The sequence below is a fragment of the Eleginops maclovinus genome, chromosome 23 (genome assembly GCF_036324505.1).
Source record: "Eleginops maclovinus isolate JMC-PN-2008 ecotype Puerto Natales chromosome 23, JC_Emac_rtc_rv5, whole genome shotgun sequence".
NCBI lineage: Eukaryota > Metazoa > Chordata > Actinopteri > Perciformes > Eleginopidae > Eleginops > Eleginops maclovinus.
The window spans coordinates 1,388,545-1,413,411 of NC_086371.1; the positions used below are offsets into that span (position 1 = coordinate 1,388,545).

The 24,867-nt window shown below is 44.8% G+C and overlaps 2 protein-coding genes across 2 annotated transcripts in view; both read left to right on the forward strand.

Annotated features, from left to right (window-relative positions):
* Window positions 1-9,861, forward strand: part of fat2 (FAT atypical cadherin 2) — a 76,459-nt gene extending 66,598 nt beyond the window's left edge. The window contains 4 exon segments of the mRNA XM_063876289.1: window positions 1,560-1,641; window positions 1,754-1,902; window positions 2,820-3,097; window positions 7,466-9,861. Of these exon segments, the coding sequence (XP_063732359.1) occupies window positions 1,560-1,641; window positions 1,754-1,902; window positions 2,820-3,097; window positions 7,466-7,971 (1,015 nt within the window). The 3' untranslated portion in view covers window positions 7,972-9,861.
* A 4,961-nt stretch (window positions 9,862-14,822) lies between these two features.
* On the forward strand, window positions 14,823-24,068 carry mtnr1al (melatonin receptor type 1A like). The gene is made up of 3 exons (XM_063876536.1): window positions 14,823-15,283; window positions 16,331-16,619; window positions 22,682-24,068. The coding sequence occupies exons 2-3, from the start codon at window positions 16,337-16,339 to the stop codon at window positions 23,449-23,451; spliced, it is 1,053 nt and encodes a 350-aa protein (XP_063732606.1). The 5' UTR covers window positions 14,823-15,283; window positions 16,331-16,336; the 3' UTR covers window positions 23,452-24,068.
* The last annotated feature ends 799 nt before the right edge of the window (window positions 24,069-24,867 follow it).

The following is a 24,867-nucleotide window of genomic DNA, read 5'->3' on the forward strand; positions in this document are numbered from 1 at the left end:
GTCTCCAACGCTAAGCTAAAGGAGGCTAATGTTGGGCTATAAAGGAACTACAGCACGGTCACATGACTTCACGTCACCACCGCTAAGCTAAAGGCGGCTAATGTTGGGCTATAAAGGAACTACAGCACGGTCACATCACTTCACGTCTCCACCGCTAAGCTAAAGGAGGCTAATGTTGGGCTATAAAGGAACTACAGCACGGTCACATGACTTCACTGGTTGGATTGAATACCATCCACATGAATGAGTGCAACACAAAATAAAATAAAGGACATTTCAGTTGATCGAAACTCCTTGTCCAGGAAAAAGTAATACTCTTTTATCATTTTTGCTCTGTAACTTCTGCAATGTACTGTTCTTTGCACAGTGAAGGATTTGAACACCTGGGAAAGGATTTGGGAGGGCTGAACACCCGGCAGTTTTTATGTAAAACAAAGATATAGGTTTTGTCAGAATCGCAGCAGCGGCACTTAGCAATCAGAGCTCTGCCGGTCCGTCCTCTGGGTCGTGAGTCTGGAAGTGAAGCTCTCGCCTCATCAGTAAAATATCCCCATGATTCCCGGGACACGTTGGACGCCTTTGTGCTGCTCCTCACTGCAGCACTCTTGGCCAGAACCCAGACTTTTCAAACTTTCTGTGTTAACTTTGTCATTGTTAACTTCTCTGATCAGATGATTTCTGCCTGATAGAAATCCACGTCTGTCAGTCCGTTTGAAAACATTTAAAAAACGAACTCCATTGTGATGTTTACTTTTCAGCTTTTATCTGCATCTTTCTGTCTTTCATCGAGGGGAAATTATTTAGGAATCGATTTATCAATGTTGATTTTTAAAGGTCTACATGCTACAGCTGCAGGATAGGACGGAAATATGCATGTAGCACTAACGTTAAACAATGCGGATCTTACTTGCGAAGAATACACAGATTTCAAAGTGTGCTCCGTTCTGACTTTTGCTGCCTTTAATCACAACAAATTGCTGCTGCTTGTTGAATAAAAAAATCCCATGTTTTTCGTTTCCAACATCCGAAAAAATAATTGAAAAGTACGAGTTTTTTTAACTAATTAAAATAAATAAAGTTCAAGACATATTTATTTAGATAACACATGATGTACTGTGCAGCCCTTTAACATGCAGAACTGCTGTCACATGTTAGCTTTTAGCTTTCTAACATTATGGTCCAACCGTAAGCGCTGGAGTCGCCCATTTGCCAGCTCCTGGAGTCCCACTGTTAGCTGCATTACAGCCTGTAGGGACAAAGGTTTGAATTGGCTGATTTGGACAATATCGGAGTGGTTTTGGGGGTTATTGAGAAAGCTGAATCCATTTTTGACATTTTCAGGATCAGGAATTGCAGTTTTAACCAGAAATTGGCTATATTTATACACCTGGTGGTCCCTTATTGATGGATTTTGATTCGATGTTAAAGTTTTAGAGGACGATGGATTGTTTGTGATGGACAATCATCAGCAAAATAACATGCACGCTCCAAAACTACAGGCTATAACATTACCGATTATCCTAAAAATCTCTGAAATCCTGTTTCCTTTCCTCCTGCAGGTGCTGTTCGGCCAGTCTGTGTCCTGAAGGATATGAGTGTAAACTCACAGGCGACACCTACTTCTGTGAGCCGATGCGTGATGTAAGTCCAAGCAAATATCGTGACGTTATCTATAGGTAGTGTTTTTGTTGAGGAAGATTACACTTCCATAGGTACCCTGCATTATCTCTATTCATTGATCCTGTCCAATCAGGTATCGCCAATGATTGGCTACATGGAGATCATGGAGATCAGTGTCAGCGTGCTGGGACTGCTTTTGCTGGTTGGGATCTTCGTTTGCATCAGGAAACGCTACGTCCAGAATAAGAAGAAGAAGCCCGTCTGTGTGCAGGACTCCAATGGGTAAGAGCTGGTGTTTGCGTCTCAAATGTCGTCGGGATATTCCACGAGTCGAGGGTAAAACTGCACTACAGTCTGTTTGGATTTGGTTTTGTTGGGTTAGGTTTGAAGGTTTCAGAACAACTCTTTTCCAGCTTTGTTTTTAGTGATTTCTGTTGGTTATAAAGCCTTTGTCCATCCAATGGTGATCCAAGAGGCACGAGAACAAAGCTGGAAGAGAATTGAATTCCATCCAAAAACAGAATATCTTAAATAATGTAACTGGGAAGAAGTTTCTCACTCTCTTGAAGATAAACTTAACTTGCAACACAGCAGGATAAACATTGATCTGCTCCTCTTACTATTCGACTCTCCTCCAGCAGCCAAGATAAAGCTCCACTCATCAATGTTCAGCCACTAAAGAGCAACGGGTGCACAAAGCCACAGGCCAGCAGTAACCCTGACATGCTGTTTTAATGTGTACTGACCAACAACGCCACCGGTACAATAAACCTTCTTTGATGTGTATCTGAACGTGAACCCGCTGATAAACGGGGAGAAATGCTGTCTCTGTTAATGAATGACCAAATTAGATCCATTGGGGAACTTTTATCGCCCTGAATTGCTTCAACATGCTTCAGTCAGCATCATGGGAAGTGGCGGCAGAACAAATCAGGTTCAGGTACGAATCGGGTAGCACCAAGGGGGCTTCATTGGGAAGAAATACTGTACATTCACGAGTGGAAAGTACTACGAACCTCCAGATATTTGAGCGAAAACAAAAGCAATCGATCTCAGAATCCTAGATTGAGGATTTCTTTACTTTAATGCATATTTTAGCTGCAGAACAGACCATGAATTTACTACTTATTGTAACTAGTAGCGGGATATTTGTATATATCATCTTTTAACATGTCAAACCCACCCCCCCCCCCCAACAGCTACTTCCACCCCACCCTGACTAAGAGCATGAAAGCTGAGAAGCGGGACATGAACCCGATCGAGATGAGCTCATTGGTCGGCCCCACCAACGACCTGGACCATACGCAGTACAGGTCGCTGCGCCCATGCAGTCAGATCGTTTCCTCTGGAGGGGTTTCCTGCCCAAAGATGCAGGGGCCGGTGGTGTGCAGCGTGGCCCCGAATCTCCCCGCCAGACCCCCGTCCAGCTCGGACAACGACTCCATCAGGAAGACACACTGGGACATGGACTACGAAGGTGTGTGGGAGTTATGGACGATGTGTTTATCTTACCCTGTTCCTCTTTTAGTGTTTATCTCTCGGGGAGCTGCCCGTCTTTTCCCAATGGCCCATTATTTACAAACCCCAATATTCCGTGTTTTGGGAAAACAAACAGTCCATCACAGCTCTCTGTAGGGTTTACTTATCCTGCTGGCAGCTCATCCATTAAAACAGAAGCCTCAGATTGCTTCTAAAAAGGGGACATGGAGGGTCTATTTCCAGCTTGTTATGCAAATAAGTTATTGGGGTTTTTTTATCCACTAACATTTCTTCAACTTTAATTGACTGAATTTCTTTGAGAAGTGGGCTCATTAGCACACGAATACTGCTGTAAAGTATCTGTTTACATATAAGAAGTACAATATAAGACAAGCACTATGTCATGGGTGAGTGTGGGCCGTGTCCCATTGTACTTTTGTACGGGCCGCAGTTTGGACTAACCCCTGGGTTAAGGCCTCAAGGAGAAACAAATTCAGAAACAGAATAAAACAATGACTCAGACCAAACTAAAGATCAGAGTCTACTCTCCAGCTCTTACGTGTGATACACATTCCTACCACATGTTCCTCTTTGTAGATACCAGTGTATGAAGTGACTCCTGCTTTTAATCGTCATTGGAGGAAGTAGCTTTACATGTGAGGACTGTTTTTCTAAAGGCCGCATCCGTTGAACGCACACCTTTGAGTAGATGCCATTGGTTGCGTCACCCTCTCTTATTGTCTTTATTCGTGTCTCCTTTTCTTTCCTCTCCTGCTCCCTTCCTTTCTTCCCTCCTAACCTTTCTCTCTCCGTCTTCCCTTTCGATTTTGTTTGCAGCCATTTTTCTTTCGTGCAACAGATCAATAAGCTATACTGCAGACGGATGAAGAGGGTTAGCTCGGGCGTCCGTCATGCCATCGCTCCCCAGGCAACGCTCGCCCGGCAGCTCGTTCATCTGAGCGACCTTACCTTAGAATACCGCGGACACATTCCCGTCCTCGTTATCCGTCTCGATGTTAAAGCGGACGGCAGCAACTCTGTAGAAAAGATATAAGTTCAGCCCTGCAGGATGAGAGAAAGACACCTAATGACGGGCCTTTGCCTTCTAGCACAATCTCTGTTAGTGAAATAGTGATGATTGATCCAATCACAGAGCCCCATTACACCGCCAGTCACCATGAAGCCGCTGATGGACAGATGAAACATCACGTTTTAAATCCTGCCTCAGCTTTACCAATGCCTATTTGAACATCAGCAGGAGAGGACTCTTTAAAGTAGAGACTCTACATACTGATATACACCTGAACATCAGCAGGAGAGGACTCTTTAAAGTAGAGACACTACATACTGATATACACCTGAACATCAGCAGGAGAGGACTCTTTAAAGTAGAGACACTACATACTGATATACACCTGAACATCAGCAGGAGAGGACTCTTTAAAGTAGAGACACTACATACTGATATACACCTGAACATCAGCAGGAGAGGACTCTTTAAAGTAGAGACACTACATACTGATATACACCTGAACATCAGCAGGAGAGGACTCTTTAAAGTAGAGACTCTACATACTGATATACACCTGAACATCAGCAGGAGAGGACTCTTTAAAGTAGAGACACTACATACTGATATACACCTGAACATCAGCAGGAGAGGACTCTTTAAAGTAGAGACGCTACATACTGATATACACCTGAACATCAGCAGGAGAGGACTCTTTAAAGTAGAGACACTACATACTGATATACACCTGAACATCAGCAGGAGAGGACTCTTTAAAGTAGAGACGCTACATACTGATATACACCTGAACATCAGCAGGAGAGGACTCTTTAAAGTAGAGACACTACATACTGATATACACCTGAACATCAGCAGGAGAGGACTCTTTAAAGTAGAGACACTACATACTGATATACACCTGAACATCAGCAGGAGAGGACTCTTTAAAGTAGAGACGCTACATACTGATATACACCTGAACATCAGCAGGAGAGGACTCTTTAAAGTAGAGACGCTACATACTGATATACACCTGATCATCAGCAGGAGAGGACTCTTTAAAGTAGAGACTCTACATACTGATATACACCTGAACATCAGCAGGAGAGGACTCTTTAAAGTAGAGACACTACATACTGATATACACCTGAACATCAGCAGGAGAGGACTCTTTAAAGTAGAGACACTACATACTGATATACACCTGAACATCAGCAGGAGAGGACTCTTTAAAGTAGAGACACTACATACTGATATACACCTGAACATCAGCAGGAGAGGACTCTTTAAAGTAGAGACACTACATACTGATATACACCTGAACATCAGCAGGAGAGGACTCTTTAACCTTCTAACATGTTATGTTGCTCTTCGTCTCCCCGCTCTTCCTCTCATCTGTTTGTGTCTCTTCCTTCTTCTTATCTCCCTTCGACCTCCATCTTTATCTCTACTCTTCAATTACTCCATCTCTTTCTCCATTCTCTCTTTGCCTCGATCATTTGTCTCAGCCTCGCCTCTAAGTAAAAGCCGCTTCTGTTTCGCATCTTGATTCCACTCTCACCTCGCTGCTTCACTCTGCTGAAGATCTCTGCCTCTCTTAAACTGCATCATGTTTCCTTGCTAGTTTCAGATGTTGTGCATGACGGGAGGGATTAGAAGCTTTACTGCAAAGCGCTCCTCTCTGTGTTTCCTGTCAGTCAAAACCCGGGGCGTTATAATCCTTCGCTGATTATAAAGAGTGCTTTTTTGTTATCAGTGTTGTGATTATTGTTGGTTTGCGTTCAGTGGGTGCTAATCTCAGACCCTGAGCACAAATTAAAACCCCTGCCTGGTCACAGCCTCTTAAGAAAGCCTGAATTCATGTCAATACCAGCACTTTTACCACTGATTTAGACCATTCTACCAAGTACAAATGATCAAATAACTGAGACACGCATGCAGATCATTCTCTCACAGAGAGGATAAATGACGCTGCGCTGCAAGGTCGACAACAAACCTCTCAAAGACAAAACTGAGGAAAATAAGTTTTTATCCGACACCTGCTGTCAGACCCTCGGAGGAAGATTTAGAAAGTCCAAAGTCTGTCAGGTGTTACATTTCATTAGTAATGGAAAGTATTTCAAGGTTAAGGACTTAGCTGGAGATTATTTTCAGGGACAAATTCAAAGTGATGAAATGTTAGGAGCACACAGGGAGCTTTCCATCCAGGTCGGCCCTGAAGTGTCGAAATGTTGATTTTAATTCAAGGAAAGAGGATTATTCTGCTCCTGCAGTCTTTAGAAATCTGCTTCAGCAATGTGTCTAATATAATCAAATAAATGTAGACAGATCCTTCCCTCCTGTTCCCCCTCGCTCCTTAAACAGGATTTAATATGCAAATACTCACAGCGTTTCAAACCCCCAGACCTGTTTAAGTCCGCCCCACACAGCCGGGGCTTCTCTGTCACAGACAGCAGGTGTTTGATAGTCTGAGCTGATTCACTGTAACAACCAGGGTGGGAATTTCACAGCGGGCATGGCCTTCATTGCCGCTCGGTCTGGCCGTGATGCCCCGAAAATAATTGTACGTCCTACAGCCACCATGGCCGTCCTGCCCTGATTCTGTTAAAATGCCGAAGTTGCTTTAACAGTGTCGGAGCGGCGGTCTGGGCTCTGAACTGCATTAGTGCTTGTAGCTTGGATTGGTTGCGTGCACCTCACATGTCATCATCGCATCATTCAGTCATCATTGCAGCGTCTCGCTGTAAGAATACGAGGAACATCAGACTGTAGGAAAACAATAGCAATGGATCCATCGATACATGAACTATGCTTCCGCTCACCAAAGCTCCAGTAGAGGGTCAACTTCTTTCATGTTCTGTTTGTGTTATTGACCGCTGGTGATGTAGTCTAAGCCCTCTGGTCTCCTCTGCATAACTACACTTTTCACACACTGACAGCCAATCAGCTCTGACTTATGAGATGATGTTTCAGCGGGGCTGCGAGCGCTTTGCTCCACTTGTTTATTTTTTGCGGCACACATTGAATGAGAAACTCCTCTATTCAATGCGCAGTGTGGTAAAAAGTCATGTGTTTTTATCATCAGAAAGCGAAGCTGTTTATTTGTAAGCTCCAAATCCTAATCTTTCCCTAAATGGCCTTTGTGCCCTAAAAGAAATGTGACACAAAAGTCTTTGCCCCTGAAATGATGAAATTCCAAGCCTGGTAACAACTGTTCCAAACTTAGTTAATTACCTCCTGTTCCCCGGTCTGGAAGTCAATGGTTCTTTGATTGTGTTTTTGATGAAGTGTCTGAATGAGACTTGTCTGTGAGATGTTATCATGATGAATGACTCGAACGTTTCTGCCCTCCCTCAGTGTATCCTGCAGACCCGGACTACTACGGCCGCCCGGCGCCCGTCCAGGAGTTCCCTCAGTTCGACATCGTGGAGGACACGTACTCCACCTCCACCATGGACTCGCGGAGGAACTCTCGCTTCGGCGGCTTCCCGTTCCCTCTGGAGCGGGGCGACCGGCGCGCCCCGCTGCCGCCGTGCTACAGCAACCAGAACCTGGACGACTTCCTGGGTCCGGACGGGCTGCCTCTGCCCAAAACCCAGTGCCCCAACGAGTACACGGCCATCAGTTACTACCCCACCCAGCACAAAACCCAGAGCCTGGACAACGTGTCGGGCGGCTACAAGAGACTCAGCATGCGTCTGAGCGTCGCCATGCCATCGTACGCTGAGCAGGTTAGCCCGCCGCCGCCGGCAGCCAACACCGCGCAGCCTCAAACCCGACCCGTCCGGCAGAACCCCCGCAGCTACGACGGGTCCAGCATGGTGGAGAGTGACTACGGCAGCTGTGAGGAGGTCATGTTTTGAGGACTTGTTGGAAGACCCGTGTGTCTGGGTTCTCCACGTTCAGGCAGCTTTGTGGACTCTTTGAAACCCCCAAACTCTGTGAGACCTGACTCTGTTTCTCGGTTCCTCTGTGCCGAGAGTTCAGCAGAAGTTCATCCCTTTGGTCTAAAAGAGGCGCCGCCGGGAGCCCTCACAAACTCGTTAGTGCTGTGAAAATGTGAAGAGTGTTTCTGACTCTGAACAGTTCCCAGAGATAAGACTTTTCTAAAAGCTTCAACACGATGTGCCTCTCAGAAGAGGATTCACAAACACAATGCAAACTAACATCCCGTGCATTTCATTCATAAACACAACACGTTGAGCTCTGCAAACACAACAGTGTGTACACTCTTCAACCGTGCACACACATCCCGAGCTGCGTGACCAGTGCTTATCATCCTACTGTGTGTTTGTGTTCACAGGAAATTGATTTAATCTCAACAACACACGACAGGGTTCACCGTGTGTCTAATGTCGGCCCGCTATTTCAGATGAAAAAGGTATTGAAGGTGACGGTGAGCACGCTCCACTGGTATCTGCTCACGGTTGTTTACCGTTAAAATGAAGGGGGCTGGATCCTCGTAAAAAATGAATATAGAGAAGCCGTAGAGTTGATGTTGTATCTGTGCTACTTGTTTTCCATGTGCTGTACATAATGAGTGACTGGAGTAGAGAGATGTCTCTGCAGCCATTTGAAATGGTGCCAGTAATGAGAGAAATACGTGTTATAATCAATGGAGTCCATGTGAAGCAATAAGCATCTATAAAATGTACTGTTTGACAGTGAAGAGCCACAAAATACACAATACAATATCACCTTATCCGTCCATCGTCGTCTCTTACTAAAATAATTTAGAGAAACGAGACATTTGTAGTAATATTTTGCACCAGAGGGTATCCAAGTTAAACTAGTGGAATAATGAAATACTGTAAATTAAAACACAAATAACAGAATATAAGTTTAAAAAAGGATAAATTGTAAATAAATCATGAATCGTCTTATCATTTCAGATTTGTTTAAGGTGAATAATGATTAAATAAGTGACGGATAATGACTTATATTAAATATGAATAGTATTATAAATATTTCTATTTTGCAAAATAGAGAAAAAACAAACATCTATTTACATTTTAGGAGATTTTTCTACTTCTTAATCATTTCCAGTCTTTAGAACATTCAGAGTTTAGTACAAGGAACAAGCATGTGTTCTTTCTCTTTCATTTAAGATTTATGAATGACTCATTCTAATGAAAACACATGATTGTGTTTGGCACACAGCAGCTTAATCCAGATTGACTTGTGAAAGCTGGATGTGGGTTTGAATGTTTCCTTTCAGTTTTTCCTCTAAAATGTTTATTTCTGATGCATTTCTTTCCGTCCGAGCATGCAAAGCAACTTTAGCAAGCATTATTTTTTTGAAAGATCAGGAAAAATCTTACATAATTACCAAAATGTTTTCTAAACCAGGCTGTTTCATCGCCAAAATATACCTGAAAAACACATTTCATTGAAAACTCCTGCTTTTTGAAATTCCCTTTTGACATTTTGAATCAAATCTGAGGACGTTCTCTCCGAGCATCGTCTCGTGCTGTGGGTTGATGTAAAATGTGTCTTACTGGTATTAACTGTGTACAAAACCACCTTGTAGTGTACAGGTATTGTGTCGTACACACAGTGTGTGTGTCTGTGTGTGTGTGTGTGTGTGTTGACGTCACTTGAATGTCATTTGTTTTCATTCATAAAGTTTATTTTTGTATTCCATGTTTCTCCCCGTTGTTTCTCTGTGAGAGATTTTATTAAGATGCCGCCTGTTTCTGTTGTTGTTTCTCAGTATTGTAAAGAGATATTAATAAAGATAAGAACTTCTGTGATGGAGGTCCTCTTTCTGTTGTTGAAGCAGGTCTGAAAATAACCTGCACATTTCTGGGTGTCGTTTAGTGAGTTCACAAAAGTTAAGATTAAGAAAATACTCCTAAGGAATTAAATGTACGCTATGACAATGTCATAGTATCTTTGTTTGTCTCAAAATTATATTGTCTAGTATTCAATTAAATTAGGGTAAAAAATCATTTAAAAAACTAAATTAGAGTTGGATATAAAAGCTGGGGAAAGGTTATAGTATGTCATAAAAAGAAAGAAATGGGCTTACTCCTCCCATATTCCTCCCGTATTCCTCTTATTCCTCCTGTATTCCTCTTATTCCTCCCTTATTCCTCCCATATTCCTTATTCCTCCCGTATTCCTCTTATTCCTCCTGTATTCCTCTTATTCCTCCCTTATTCCTCCCATATTCCTCTTATTCCTCCCGTATTCCTCTTATTCCTCCTGTATTCCTCTTATTCCTCCCGTATTCCTCCCATATTCCTCCCTTATTCCTTCCATATTCCTCCCATATTCCTCCCATATTCCTCCCGTATTCCTCCCATATTCCTCCCGTATTCCTCCCTTATTCCTGATGTTGTCAGTAATGTCTGATCAAACACACCGTGCTGTTGAAACCTGACGAAGGTTTCACTTGTTTCCAGCGGCATGTTTCAGGTCTCACACATGATCAACAATTCAGTAAAATCAGACTGTTGTACGGTTGTCATGTCAACAGCACATGAGTATATATCTGCAGAGCCTCCAGAGATAGATGTGTGTGTTGTACAAACACTTCAAGAGATGGAAGTTAACAAAGTGTTGCACGCTTCAAAAACCAACACAAAGACTTGAAGACTTTTATTCAGTTCACAATCTGAGCTTCAGTTTAAAGCTTTGCCGTTAAACGTTAACGAAAGCAAAGGACTTGTTGAGTCTTAACCGAGCAATGAAATGGTCTTCATGTCCCAATTTCCTCTTATCTCACAACAGGGAAAATGATCATGTGATTCGTCTCCGTCTGGAGGACAGACGTTTGTTTGTGAGACGGAGAACAAAAAGCCGGAGGACACGGAGGAGGTCTGGCACTCTGAGATTCTGTGAATATTAAAGTGTGAAGGGATGAAAGAGAGAGTGTGTGTGTGTGTGTGTGTGTGTGTGTGTGTGTGTGTGTGTGTGAGGCGCAGAGATAAAGGTGTTCAGACTTTTATTACAACAGAAGAAGCTCTTATCTGTCACAGTCCGCAACCTTCTGACACGCCCTGACAAGTGTGTGTGTGTGTGTGTGTGTGTGTGTGTGTGTGTGTGTGTGTGTGTGTGTGTGTGTGTGTGTGTGTGTGACTGTCTGTCTGTAACACTCTGTGTATCAGAGGCTTCACACACTCTCTCCTGTTGGTTGCCTGCAGGCCTGAGATACATAAACCACTGTGATGATTTATGTTTGTGTAAGGCGAACTAACTTTCCCAGAATCACTCCTTCTTCTTCTTCTCCTTCTTCTTCTTCTTCTCCTTCTCCTTCTTCTTCTTCTTCTTCTTCTTCTTCTTCTTCTTCTTCTCCTTCTTCTTCTTCTTCAAACTTCAGGTTACTTTTTTTTGTGTTTTACTTCAAACTGCTCATCACTCTGTGCTCTGATGGTCCAAAACCTAAACAGAAGCACAACAGGGCGACTCTAACAACGTATCCATGTCTTTTGAAACACACACACACACACACACACACACACACACACACACACACACACAATTATAATGGAACTGATTCCCAGTAATCAGAATAAAACACCCTTTCTGTGACCTGACAGAGCCTGTTAGTGTGTGTGTGTGTGTGTGTGTGTGTGTGTGTGTGTGTGTGTGTGTGTGTGTGTGTGTGTGTGTGTGTGTGTGTGTGTGTGTGTGTAAGACACAAGCTCTCACGTGATACTGGAATAAATCAGTGAAAAAAATGGAGCAGTTTACAGCCCTGTCTGAGGCGACAGCGGGCCGTAATGAGCCAGGGAAAGGTTAGAAGTCGAGGAAAAACCCATTTCTCTCGCAACACCTCTAACTGCTGCAGGGGATTCTGGGAAATACCAGCGGATAAATAAATAGCCCCTCATTGTTGTGCGGCTCGAGGACTGTTTACATTAACAACAGGTGATTTACTGCAGCAAAGCGCTCCTGGATCACATGAATAAATGCAATAAAGGCTGCGGGGTTCGGTCACTGCACACTGGATATGTATTGTTAGATATCAAACAGACGTACAGAACATTCTATGCTGCTGCTCGTTGCTCTCAAACTGAATAATAAGAAGTAGTGTAAAAACAAAGTGCTTCACAAGAAAACGTTTTAAAGTCCACAGAAAAATTAAGAGAAAAAATAAATGTGCCAGAATTAAGGTTAACATAAGAGTCCCAAGAGGAACCTTACTTCGCATAATGTGAGTCTGAGATGTGACTGGGGTCGGCCACCACCTTAACATGAACTCTTCAACTGCAGGTGTTACAGGTCCCAAGTGAAGGGACCAGCGGACAGATTGAAATGCAGAAAACGAAGAGCAGCATGTTGCCTTACCATGCAGCCCTCGTAAGAATGTATTGAGAATAAAACACATACAGTATTTATCCTTCTTGTGTTTCAAATGCACATATAGCATGTTTCACCAGGAACATGAATCCCATATTGATGACTTTACTCTCTGTCATTCCACATACACATATCTCGATCAATGGGCCTCAGGCAACTTCTTGAGAGCTAGTGAAAGTTTAACTCAACACATTACACCCTGAAACATAGGAGATGCAATATATTTGACAGTAAACATAACACACAAAAAGAGTAATGCTGGCACGAGAGGAATCATGTCATTTAAACAGAACGGGAGTTCACACAAACACCATCAGCGCTACACTAGCGTCCATTAGCTTACTGTCGCTAGCACCCAAAACTGTCCCCACACTCCACAGACTATCACCGTTCTTTCCCCGACATTCTACAAACTGATAATCAGGTTTGTGTTTGTTATGCTTGTAACATTTCACTGACCTGTTAGAACAGCATGCTGCTTTACCATGGCAGCCCTCGTCAGAATGAGGAGGGTCTTACTCTCCACAGAAAAGAGACGCTTCCCGGCCAATCAACACACTACTAGTGCCACCTATTGGCCACAGCATGAAAAGGCGCTGCTTTTAAACAGGATTACATTATAAACCAAAATACAGTAAAACCACAGTGACCACATTCTGTGTGGGGCACACATTCTGTGTGGGGCACACAGGGAAACGCGCTGCTTTGTTAGAAACTGTGAAGGAGTTTTTGAGAACTTAAGGAGATTAAAAATGTCGAAGAAAAAAAAATCTGACAGAAAAGAAAAAGGATCACTTTTTATAAATCGATTTTTTTGTACTTTTATTTTCCACAGGTTTTTTTTTAAACTTTTCCAGCTTTCAACTTCAGGTGTGAGGGTGTTCTCCTCTGTTAGTCTGACCTCGGGGGAGTAAGTGCCTCAGGGTTTGAAACCTGAGTGTGAACGTGCACTGAATCACTGATGAGGTTATTTATGAATGAAGCACGAGAGAGTGTGTGTGTGTGTGGGGGGGGGGGGCTGTGAACAAGAAGCAAACACATAAAGGATTCATTTCTCTCTGTCAGGGTCGCGGAGTAACAGATACATGGAACAGGATAATGTAATCAGGAAATCCTTGAAAACAAGGAAGAGGAGAAAGCTTTTTTCGATGGCCAACAGGTGCAAGCGTCCTGCAAATTCAGAAAGGATGCAGATATAGAAAACACAAAGGTTCCAGAACTCCTGCAGAAACATCTGCAGCAGCTCTTCAACACATGCAGCATCTAGAGAACATTCAGCAGAGGAAACATGAGCAGCGTTTACTGAAAGCTGCAGAAACCAAACGCTGCAAGAAGCTCCAACACAACGGAGACCAGGGGACACTAAAGAGAGACGCACACAGCTGGAGACCAGGGGACACTAAAGAGAGACGCACACAGCTGGAGAGCAGGGGACACTAAAGAGAGACGCACACAGCTGGAGACCAGGGGACACTAAAGAGAGACGCACACAACGGAGACCAGGGGACACTAAAGAGAGACGCACACAGCTGGAGACCAGGGGACACTAAAGAGAGACGCACACAGCTGGAGACCAGGGGACACTAAAGAGAGACACACTCAGCTGGAGACCAGGGGACACTAAAGAGAGACACACTCAGCTGGAGACCAGGGGACACTAAAGAGAGACGCACACAGCTGGAGACCAGGGGACACTAAAGAGAGACTGTCTCTTGGCCACTGTAGAACATCTGTAGAGTGGATGGGGGGAGATCAAACAAGAAAGAAAGGGAGAAAAGGAGACGGTAAAAGGACAATAAGAACCTATCATGCTGCTGGATCATAATGAAAACCACACACACACACACACACACACACACACACACACACACACACACACACACACACACACACACACACACACACACACACACACACGTTTACACACTAAACTTCAGCAGAGAGAGAGGGACAGAAAAGGGGGAGGGGTGAGAGACATATGAGGGAGAGAGAGCGCATCACTGTTGGGTGCTATAAGGCGCGTGAACCTCCTCGAGGAGGACTCTTACGAGCACAGGTGAGGCTTATTAGTGCACGTGAGTCTCTGAGTGACCGCGACACCGGCATCTGATACTCCATGAAGACAGGCTCGGGACTAACGGGGCGGATTTATGAAGGACACCTCGGAGTGGACACATCAGTCCAGATGCGCGGGAAGGACTCTCACACAGAAAAGAGAAGAGTCATTTCTCACGTTTGAATGAAAATCGACAGGTTTGGATTCCGTTTGCCGCCTCAACTTAGAAGATTCCTCATTGCGTGTTTCTGTCCCTGAATGTCCACTGAGGATTATCTGACCGTAGATTAATCACATGTCTGTTTTCCTGTTTGCACCGGTGAACACACACAGGTAGACAGAAGGATTAATCACATGTAGAGCTGCTGTAGCTTCACAGACACGTCCTACGATGCCCTTTTCGCAGACTTAAAGGACGCCTGGTTACGGTGCCATTACGCACAGCGATGCGCAAAGCTCTCCGGTGATCGTGGTCTGCATGGACACCGGAAGTAACGGTCTCAAAAGCGCATAAAAACATGACTCCATAAAGAAGTTATTTCATGTTTCCCCATGTCCTCAACTACTCGGGTTTTGGATACACGTGCAGTCCATGTCTGTGGAGGAGAAGAGGATTTTTCTTCACTTTTTTGCGGCGTATTCTCGTTTTTATCAGCTCTTTATTAGACTATCTGTGATGAGGACTCGCAGTAAGTGGGAGCTTTTTGTCCGGGAACACATCAGAGGAAGTTTCTCCAAATTTCCCACTGAATAAAGAAAGAGAAGCAGACGTCTGGGCCCCGACCATCCTGTCAGGTGTAGAGGACAAAAAGGTAAATGCCATGTATTACTGCTCACACATCTTGGAAATACGTTTGTTTTTTACTTTATCACTTTTTGTATTCACGCATGTTTATCATTCCTCAAAATGAAGTGCTTAAAAAGTGCTTTGAAACAGAACAGACCGCCTTCATACTGAGGCTGCAAATAAAATGCATATCTGGTTTGTAGACTAAGCTCGAACATACGGAGGCCAACAGGTGCAAACGCACTACGGCCACCGTACAATCCAACATTTAAAACAAACATCTCATTGTCCATGTTTAACCATTATTGCCAAAGGAAGACATTTCCTTCTAGAGCTTTTTTGTAAGATGTTTCCCATCAGTCGTCAGCCACCAGGTAAATTAGCTCTCCTCCAAAAAACGGCCAATAAAACGGTTGGTTAGGTACCCAACCAGTTCACGATTCACCAGAGATTACCGAGTATGGTTTGTAAATAATCAATACTAGCCTGAATTGAAGATCAGTGTCATCGTGCCCGCTGTCTCTGAGCAGGATTACAGTTGTAATATGTTTTATCCTCAACATTTCTGTAAGTATTCTGTCACTCTACAGGTCACATTACTTCATATTGTGATAACCTCCCGACCCGTTGAGGTTCAAACAATGTCTGACTTCAAGTTATTAAATACTGAAGATGTTGAATAACCATTAAAGATTACTAAAGCCCAAAGTTTGATGTTTATCAATGAAACTTCCAAAATGTAAATGAATTAGGATCTGTAACAAATGAATTTGTGCTTTTCTAATAAAACATTTACTAATAAGTAATGATGACACTTTATTGCGTAAGAAGAGAAGTGCCAGGAACACTTTGGAAATCCCTCTATTGTGGAAGAAGGCAAACGGGTTTTAATGAAAGAGCACTAAAGAGACAAAGACAAACCTTATTATTTGTGTCACCTTCCTCTTGTGAAACACTGCTCGTAATTCTGATATTCTGATCCTCAGATATGGTTACTGATTGCATTCTTTACAGGAAACTGTAGAAAATGATATCTCTGAAGTAACATTACCCAACTCTCTGCCTGACTCAGCCAGTGATGCTCTATGGACCGACTTTCCGCGACCACGACCCGGTGCGACTCGTCGATCCGGGGCATCTCCCTCAACTGATGTCCCTGGAGCCCACGCTGGTGGGGGGCACGCTGGGGCCGGGTAACTCCACGCCGGCCGGGGAGGAGGGCGCTCCGCAGCAGCACCACTCCTTCCCCTGGGTGCCCCCCCTGTTGGCCGGCGTGCTCATCACCACCATCGTGGTGGACGTGATCGGGAACCTGCTGGTCATCGTGTCCGTGTTCAGGAACAAGAAGCTCCGGAAGGCAGGTTGGTGTTTGAGCTTCAAGATCTTTCTGGAGAGGATTTAAAACAAGCGCATAAAAACTGAGCTTTATTGTGAAGTTTGCTTTATCTGTAACATCCAGGTTGGTTGATGAGGGTTAGGCATGGGATGGATGTAGTGAAGTGCTTTTACTGGAGTACAGTTTCGAGGTGCTCTTTACCTTTCTTCCTTCTACTCTACGTTATATTTCTGAAGCGTTTCATTTCCTTTTTTACTTCACAACATTTATCTGAAGGCTTTATATTCTGCAAACTTCAATTAAATGTCCAAAGACAACGTCTCTGAAAACAGGAGTAGATCTGCAGTGTCACGTTGGCTCTTGGTCCAGGACTAAAGCAGTAAATCCATGGCTGGCGACCCTCTGTAATCGCTGTGTGAATCTGATAGCAGCCTCAGACTGATGGAGTCTATGGGAGGGTGTCTGTGCATCCATGATTACGCAGCACTTAGGATCCTTCATGCAGACGGAAGAAATCAATCCTTCTGATGATCCTGACTCTGCAGCATGCGCCTGCACATCTGAAGCACTCAGCTCAGAAGCCTTCTCTGATCTCACGCGTGATATATGAATATAGAGGAGCTGTTTAGGAGCTCTGCAAAGAGGAGTTGACCCACACTTTCAGATGCCAGATTTAATTAACAGTAGCTCGTCTAAAACGTGGCTTCTGTCTTGGTGTTTACTTCCTGTCTGTCTTCTTCTGCTGTTCCCTTTAGTGTTTACTTCCTGTCTGTCTTCTTCTGCTGTTCCCTTTAGTGTTTACTTCCTGTCTGTCTTCTTCTGCTGTTCCCTTTAGTGTTTACTTCCTGTCTGTCTTCTTCTGCTGTTCCCTTCAGTGTTTATTTCCTGTCTGTCTTTCCCTGCTGTTCCCTTCAGTGTTAACTTCCTGTCTGTCTTCTTCTGCTGTTCCCTTTAGTGTTTACTTCCTGTCTGTCTTTCCCTACTGTTCCCTTCGGTGTTTACTTCCTGTCTATCTTTCCCTGCTGTTCCCTTCAGTGTTTACTTCCTGTCTGTCTTCTTCTGCTGTTCCCTTCAGTGTTTACTTCCTGTCTGTCTTTCCCTACTGTTCCTTTCAGTGTTTACTTCCTGTCTGTCTTTCCCTGCTGTTCCCTTCAGTGTTTACTTCCTGTCTGTCTTCTTCTGCTGTTCCCTTTAGTGTTTACTTCCTGTCTGTCTTCTTCTGCTGTTCCCTTTAGTGTTCACTTCCTGTCTGTCTTCTTCTGCTGTTCCCTTTAGTGTTTACTTCCTGTCTGCCTTCTTCTGCTGTTCCCTTCAGTGTTTACTTCCTGTCTGTCTTCTTCTGCTGTTCCCTTCAGTGTTCCTCCTTAGCATTGATCTGTTAGCGACAGACAGATGTAGATCCCTGGAATACCTGAGTGGAAATGCAACGAGGCAGGAGATGGATATCCACCTTTCTCATTTATCCTTCCCCATCGCCTCCTGATGCTCCTCATCTCCCCTCCTGTCTTTTCTTGTCTCCTGTTTTAAACCCCCCCAACCCCCATCGTCTCAACTCAATTCAATTACTGCCTTTCCAATTCCCCTTCCCCACCTCTCTGGGGTTTGTTGTCCATTTGATCCATTCCTTTAGACGCTTCTTCCTCCCATTTCCTCAGGGTTTTCAATCCCTCTCCTCTCCTTTATAATTACTCTTCTGCTTCCTCCTGCCCCGTCAGCTCTCTCATCTCGTTGGTTGCCTCCCCTACCTCACATCCCCCCTTCTTCCCCTTTCTTCTTCTTCTATCATCTCTTGTCTCTGTCCTCCCCTCTATCCATTAATTTATCCTCTGCCCTGTCAAATCACATTATCTGGTCATTAGTCAAGTCCTGTCACAGTTCATCACATCAGCCGGCAAGAACCGCGGCACGTTACCTTCGTTCATAAAACCTCAGTGTAGAAAGACCATTATGTTCTGGGCATTTCTATGGTAGTAGCTGGGAACACCTGAAAGGCAATTATCAAGAGAGGAATGGTTGTACTTGGCGGATCGTTCCTCTCATTTCTTGGAGGAATCGTGAGCAGAGCCGATTTCTGGTTAATTGCCTACAAACTCATCCAATTTAGCTAATTGAAAACCACTACCGGTGTGAAATTGATTTGCAGAAAGGGTCAATGAGCAGGAATATAGATCAGGGCTTCTGAACCTCTACAGAGGCGGAGGAAGGTCCCACCAGGCCAGAGTAATCCGCTGCTGGTGATGAACTCTAAATGTCACGCAGATGCGTTCATGAGGATGCACTTTTATTCTGCCTTCGTTTGAAAAGTTCAGCGGTGTCAGGTCTCCTGCAGAAAAAGGATGATGGCTTTTTTGACCCTCTGCTGCATCACTAGTTGTTCTTCAAAGCAACCTTTTGAAACCTATACGAGCAAATTCACAAAGACTGGATTGTGGCGATGATAAAACCATGAGTAATCTACCCGTTTTAAAACACAATGCACAAAAGATATTGTTATAACAGCGCTCAGTCTTTGCAGCCGAGAGCAATTTGTCATTTTGTGCATCTGGTTAAAGCAAGAGTCCATGTAACAAAGTATAGATGTTGCCTTTGAGCTAATAACCCAGTAAGCAGAACAATGGTAATCGAAGAGAAAGATCAATTACATTTACAGACCGCACGACCCGCAAGGTGTGGAGGTATGCTTTGAAAACGTGAGGCACTGAATTTAAAGAAGACTTTAAAGAGATTGATCACCAAGTTCACCTTGAGACTGTAAGGATGCATGATTTGAGCCGAAGAAGAGTTATCCTTTAAGGACTCGAGAGAGTTCTGAAATATCTCGTCATCAGGTCTCCTGGACCCCTCAAAGCTTCACATACTACCAGTCATTCACCTTTCACCCCTCATTCATGCAGAGGTGCTGCTCCGGGGAGGCTAACACACTCTCTCACACACACACACACACACACACACACACACACACACACACACACACACACACACACACACACACACACACACACACACACACACACAGCTCTTCATTTCACTGGTCGTTTCAGTGGAGGATATATCTGACCTTCGTGACTGTTCTTGCAAAAAACGCATCCGCAAAATTGCGCAATTTCTACATGAGCAAAGAGCAAATGATCAAGGGGAAGAGTTTGATATCTCTAAAGTTTATAGTAAATAAAAGGTTAGGATGTGGAGGGTTCTGCTCGGGGGAATCTGAACTCCTCACCTCTTGAACACAGCCCTGAATACGACCCCTCCCTTTATTGCCAAACTATCTTCACAAACCCGCAGAGTAATCCAGAAATGTCCCCTGAAGGTTGAGTCTTTTATTCCCTGGGAGCTGCAGCTCAGTGTGCCGTGCTCGCTGTAGCACCTTGAACAAGACGCTCGCAGCTTTAAAGGCACGAAAGACGAGCGGAGCGAAGGAACACAGTCTTTGTGTGTGTGTCGGCCTCGTCTGTCTCCCTGTGTGTGACATGATGTTTCAATCACAGTGAGGAAAGTTCACAGCGTGGTTCCTCCACTGAGACGATGAGCGGATTACATTTCCGTGCGATCGTTGCATACATTTGCATTTTCAATGTGGAAAAACTCACGTCTTTCGAGGTACTGTAACTTCTGAGTGCTTTCTGGAGGCAAAGTTCACCCTGATAGAAATCTCTACCCACTACTTCAAAATGTGTGTGAATGAAAAGGCGAATCACCATAACGAACGGGTTGTGGTTAATGAATCATTAGGTGCCTCTGCTGTCTGACTGTAAATTAGGACTAAAAGTCATACTGAGTACGCAACACAAAACGAGGCAAAGTGGACTCACCCTGGAGCCGGTGAAGCATGAGGGGAATAATGTGTTCCCTGAACTACACAGAACATTTCGCAGCCTTTCTGGTCCTCGCTGATTAACATAAAGCACCTCTACCTTTCACAAGGGCAGCAACCTTGTTAGGTGTCGTCACAAAAGTAATTAAGACTAAAGCACGCACTAACACGAACAGACTCCCGGTTAACGAGTCTCTTTGCTTCGGGGTCTTTTGTTCCTTAGACATCAATTAGAACGGGTGGTTGCCGGGCAGAATAACAACAACGAGGCTTGTTCGTAATGAAGACAGATTCAGGGGGGATAAATAGTGAATGGAGCTGCATAATTTAGCAGATCGAGGTGTTAATAACGCTGCCAGAGTACGCCTTCACACTCCCCTCCGGGTGTGAGGATGTAATTTGATAAACGCTTCTACCAAGATGCATTAATTACAGCAGCTGATGAATTAGGAGGCTCACCTCAAAGCCACAGGGGGGGTTTGGACCAGCATCCCCTCTGAGTGTCACTGTGATGTTACTATGATCTGAATGGAGTTATTAGGTCCAAATGTTGATACACATATTTAGGGGCGACCTCCTGAAGGCAAAATTGAATCAACTCGAGTAGACCCGAAAGTTAATTATGGAAATATTTGCCTTTGCTCAAATTGCACTCATTGGAAATATTATTGCACACATTCAGGATGATTTGAGATTCAAGGGAACTGTTCCAGAGGTAGAGCGAAAACGTTGCTAATAGCTTAGCATTTTGTGAACGCTTGCATTTGGTACAAAACAAAATGCCACAACACATTTTTACATTTTGTTTTTGCCTGAAAAGGAAAGCAGTGTGTGTGTGGGAGTCTCCCAAACGTGTTGTGTTAGTTAAACCATCTATCAATCCATCTCATTGGTGTTTAGATATTTTAATTAATGACACAGATGTCAACCTGGTAGCGCTACAGAAGACCTCAGAGGCTCACCCAGAGTCATTGGAATTCATCCTCTGGGGACCATGAATAGTTGCAAAGAAAAGAGGTTTAAAATATTCCGATGAGCAAAGTGGAGGACCTGTTTCAAATCATACTTATGCAGGTGGATTAAGGTGTTTCAATAGCAAACAAAAGGACTCGTCAACATGAATTGAAGAACTGATATCAGCGGTTAGTATATCTGAAATACCAAGCTGCACGGTTTTACAAAGTTAGCTTAGCACAGGGGCTAAAACACTGAGACACCACTGAAACGCAGCTCCGGCTGTGGCCACAGATTAAGGTTAAACGTCTAAATCAGCCCATCAAACTGAAATGCCCCATCTGGGAGACCTTTATAGCACATTAGCAGAGTGAGAAGTTTGTAAATGTCAGATCACGCAGTGTTTGACCCCGGCAAAAAGAGAAATAAACTCTAACCCGCCTACGGATGCGGCTGGCACACAAACCAGTGTTTACTCCCTACCTGAGGAGCAAATATATCCCATCATCATGTTTTACTGCGTGTGTGCGTGTGTGTGTGTGTGTGTGTGTGTGTGTGTGTGTGTGTGTGTGTGTGTGTGTGTGTGTGTGTGTGTGTGTGTGTGTGTGTGTGTGTGTGTTTGTGTTTTGGACCGGTCCAGATGCTGTTAAAGCTGAGCCGGAGGAGGATGTGAAGTGACTGTGTGTTTGGGCTATTTTGGTTTCCCTTGTTGTCATCCTGTTCAGAGTGGTTTCCAGCTCCGTGTTCGCTGTTGTTGTTTCGATTCTGTTTGGCCTTCTCTGCTGTCTGTCTGTCGACACTTGCTTTCTTGCTTGTTGGATCTCTTACAGAAAATGCCAGACAGTATCCAGCTCTGTTCCATTCCCTTTAACCACTGAATGCTTACCTCCAAAAAATGGGTTTAATTTACATTTATGCTCCAACTATTGATTCATTATCTTTAATACACAGTTTGGTTAAATACTCGATTCTCATTGGTCAATTTGGACATTCCAAAGGTTGGTAACTCCCGCTAACAGACCGTTGCTAAGGAGAACAGACCGTTGCTAACGAGACTTGACTGTTGCTAGGAGGACGCTCTGATCAATAGACCACGTGCAGTCATATCAATCCGCAGAAAGAAGTCCGGTCAAATTAACGTCAGCTGTGTGAAATGAGTGCAGATAGTCCCCTGATCCTCCTTAGCAACGGTCTGTTCTCCTTAGCAACGGACCGTTAGCAAGACTTAACAACCTCAGAAAGGTCCCAAATGTCCAATCAGAATCAAGCAACAGCTGTTCCATGTTTCCCGTTACTCACATCCTGTTTCTCGTCTGCAGGAAACGCCTTTGTGGTGAGCCTGGCTGTCGCCGACCTGGTGGTCGCCATCTACCCTTACCCGCTGGTCCTCACCGCCATTTTCAACGACGGCTGGATCGCGGGCTACATCCACTGTCAGATCAGCGGCTTCCTCATGGGCCTCAGCGTCATCGGCTCCATCTTCAACATCACGGGTATCGCCATCAACCGCTACTGCTACATCTGCCACAGCCTCAAGTACGACAAGCTCTTCTCCAACAGCAACACCATGTGCTACGTGGTGCTGGTGTGGGCGCTCACCGTCCTCGCCATCGCGCCCAACTGGTTTGTGGAGTCGCTGCAGTACGACCCGCGGGTTTACTCCTGCACCTTCGCCCAGTCCGTCAGCTCGCTGTACACCATCACGGTGGTGGTGGTGCACTTCATCCTGCCCATCAGCATCGTCAGCTACTGCTACCTGCGCATCTGGATCCTCGTCATCCAGGTGAGGCGGAGGGTGAAGCCGGAATCGCGGCCGAAGTTCAAGCCGCACGACCTCCGGAACTTCCTCACCATGTTCGTGGTGTTCGTGCTCTTCGCCGTCTGCTGGGCGCCGCTCAACCTCATCGGGCTGGCGGTGGCGCTGGACTCCCGGTTGGGCGAAGCGATACCGGAGTGGTTGTTCACAGCGAGCTACTTCATGGCGTACTTTAACAGCTGCCTCAACGCCGTCGTCTACGGAGCCCTGAACCACAACTTCAGGAAGGAGTACAAGAGGATCGTCATGATCATCTTCAAGTTTCACTGCTGAGACGATACAGCGGGGAGAGTGACCGTGGAGGACAGGTCCAAACACGCTACAGCCCAGAACACTTCCATCAGGAGAAACACGTTGCAGTTTTACAAAACCCGAGTAACATCTTCACCAACTTCACGAAAAAAAACGCTGCAAGAAGCTCCAAACACAACGGAGACCAGGGGACACTAAAGAGAGACGCACACAGCTGGAGACCAGGGGACACTAAAGAGAGACGCACACAGCTGGAGACCAGGGGACACTAAAGAGAGACGCACACAGCTGGAGACCAGGGGACACTAAAGAGAGACGCACACAGCTGGAGACCAGGGGACACTAAAGAGAGACGCACACAGCTGGAGACCAGGGGACACTAAAGAGAGACGCACACAGCTGGAGACCAGAGGACGCTAAAGAGAGACGCACACAGCTGGAGACCAGAGGACGCTAAAGAGAGACGCACACAGCTGGAGACCAGGGGACACTAAAGAGAGACACACACAGCTGGAGACCAGGGGACACTAAAGAGAGACGCACACAGCTGGAGACCAGGGGACACTAAAGAGAGACGCACACAGCTGGAGACCAGGGGACACTAAAGAGAGACGCACACAGCTGGAGACCAGGGGACACTAAAGAGAGACGCACACAGCTGGAGACCAGGGGACACTAAAGAGAGACGCACACAGCTGGAGACCAGGGGACACTAAAGAGAGACGCACACAGCTGGAGACCAGGGGACACTAAAGAGAGACGCACACAGCTGGAGACCAGGGGACACTAAAGAGAGACGCACACAGCTGAATGTTCTCTAGGTGCTGCAGATGTTAATGGGAATGTTTTGGGCGCTTTCAGCTTGTTGAAAGGATGCCGTAAAGATGAACTTGAAGACAAACTGTTCAAAATAAAGTGAAATAAAAGAAATGAAGCAGACAGAAAAACTCTTAGCAGAAGGGAGAATCAGAAGAGGAGACAGAGTGAGATTAATGATGGCACTGAGAGCTATCCGTGATGCCTTCAGGGACCTCGAGAGAATCACAGAGGAGGCAGGGCGTACACTAAACTTAGTAATGTGATTCATGACTTTCTCTGGTAATGGAGTCATGAACAACTGCTCTAATAGAGGAAAAACCCCAGTTGGAACTTCTACCCACTAAATGTTGATGTTGAAATATTCACCCCCCCCCCCCCCCCCCCCCCCATGCATATTAAGTCATTTTATGACGTAAACAGTGACGTCAGCGCTGTTTCTGTTCAAGCAGAAGGACAGAGTGCTGCTAATGAAGAAGAATGACTATTCTTTATCAACATAGAAAAACCAATTGGTGCTTTTTGGATATGATTATCATTTAATATTAGAGACGATTCAAATGTGGAACTGTGATGGAGGGTACGATCATCTTTGGGTTGCATTTATATTTTCATATTTAA